The 1,046-nt window shown below is 55.4% G+C and overlaps 1 protein-coding gene across 1 annotated transcript, besides 2 other annotated features; it reads left to right on the top strand.

The window, feature by feature from the left end:
- Positions 1-93: 93 nt before the first annotated feature.
- Positions 94-158: a sequence feature (A-rich).
- A 60-nt stretch (positions 159-218) lies between these two features.
- TraAM80_02531 (histone H2A) lies at positions 219-626 on the top strand (the record flags this gene model as incomplete). Its single annotated transcript, XM_029379531.1, has 1 exon — positions 219-626. The coding sequence occupies one exon, from the start codon at positions 219-221 to the stop codon at positions 624-626; it is 408 nt and encodes a 135-aa protein (XP_029240774.1).
- A 245-nt stretch (positions 627-871) lies between these two features.
- Positions 872-939: a sequence feature (A-rich).
- Between the last annotated feature and the right edge of the window lie 107 nt (positions 940-1,046).

The following is a 1,046-nucleotide window of genomic DNA, read 5'->3' as shown; positions in this document are numbered from 1 at the left end:
CGCCTCTTCCGCGAAAGTACGTCTAACGTTTTTTTTTTGTTTTTTGTAAACACTTTCGCCGGCACCTGGCGGCGGTGTGGGTGTTGCATCTGCTTTCTTTTTTTTTTGGCTGCATGTGTGCGTTCTTCTGTTTTCGTTTCTTTCTTGTTTTTGTTTTTCAAGATCGCAGCTGCAACAAGCAAACAAGCCACTTTTTTCAGATTTTTTGCATTTCGACGATGGCAACCCCGAAGCAGGTGTCGAAGAAGGCGTCCAAGAAGCGCAGCGGCGGGCGCTCTGCGAAGGCCGGCCTGATCTTCCCCGTGGGCCGCGTCGGCTCGCTGCTGCGCCGTGGCCAGTACGCCCGCCGTGTCGGTGCGTCGGGCGCCGTGTACATGGCGGCGGTGCTGGAGTACCTGACAGCTGAGCTGCTGGAGCTCTCCGTGAAGGCGGCGAGCCAGCAGGCCAAGAGGCCCAAGCGCCTGACACCCCGCACGGTGACGCTCGCTGTGCGCCACGACGACGACCTCGGCACCCTGCTGCGGAACGTGACCCTGTCGCGCGGTGGCGTGATGCCGAGTCTGAACAAGGCGCTGGCGAAGAAGCACAAGAGCAGCAAGAAGGCGCGGGCGACGCCCAGCGCTTAGATGGGCCATGAAGCCCAGCGCAGAGACGACGCGACTCGCTAGATACACCTGGGGGAACGCCATCGCCCAGCCACAGTGACTCACGTGTGGCCCCATAGAATGGTTTTTTTTGTTTTTGTTTTATTTATGTGTTGGCGTGGCTTCCCCCAATTTCTCCTCTCGCCTCTTCCGCGAAAGTGCGCAACGTTTTTTTTTGTTTTTGAAACACTTTCGCCGGCACCTGGCGGCGGTGTGGGTGTTGCATCTGCTTTTCTTTTTTTTTGGCTGCATGTGTGCGTTCTTCTGTTTTCGTTTCTTTCTTGTTTTTGTTTTTCAAGTATCGCAGCTGCAACAAGCAAACAGCCACTTTTTTCAGTTTTTTTGCTATTTCGACGATGGCAACCCCGAAGCAGGTGTCGAAGAAGGCGTCCAAGAAGCGCA

Source organism: Trypanosoma rangeli (assembly GCF_003719475.1).
Source record: "Trypanosoma rangeli strain AM80 chromosome Unknown Tra_15.4_contig_00058, whole genome shotgun sequence".
NCBI lineage: Eukaryota > Euglenozoa > Kinetoplastea > Trypanosomatida > Trypanosomatidae > Trypanosoma > Trypanosoma rangeli.
Note: the sequence above shows the minus strand (reverse complement) of the source record. Positions and strands in the feature narration are given on the sequence as shown.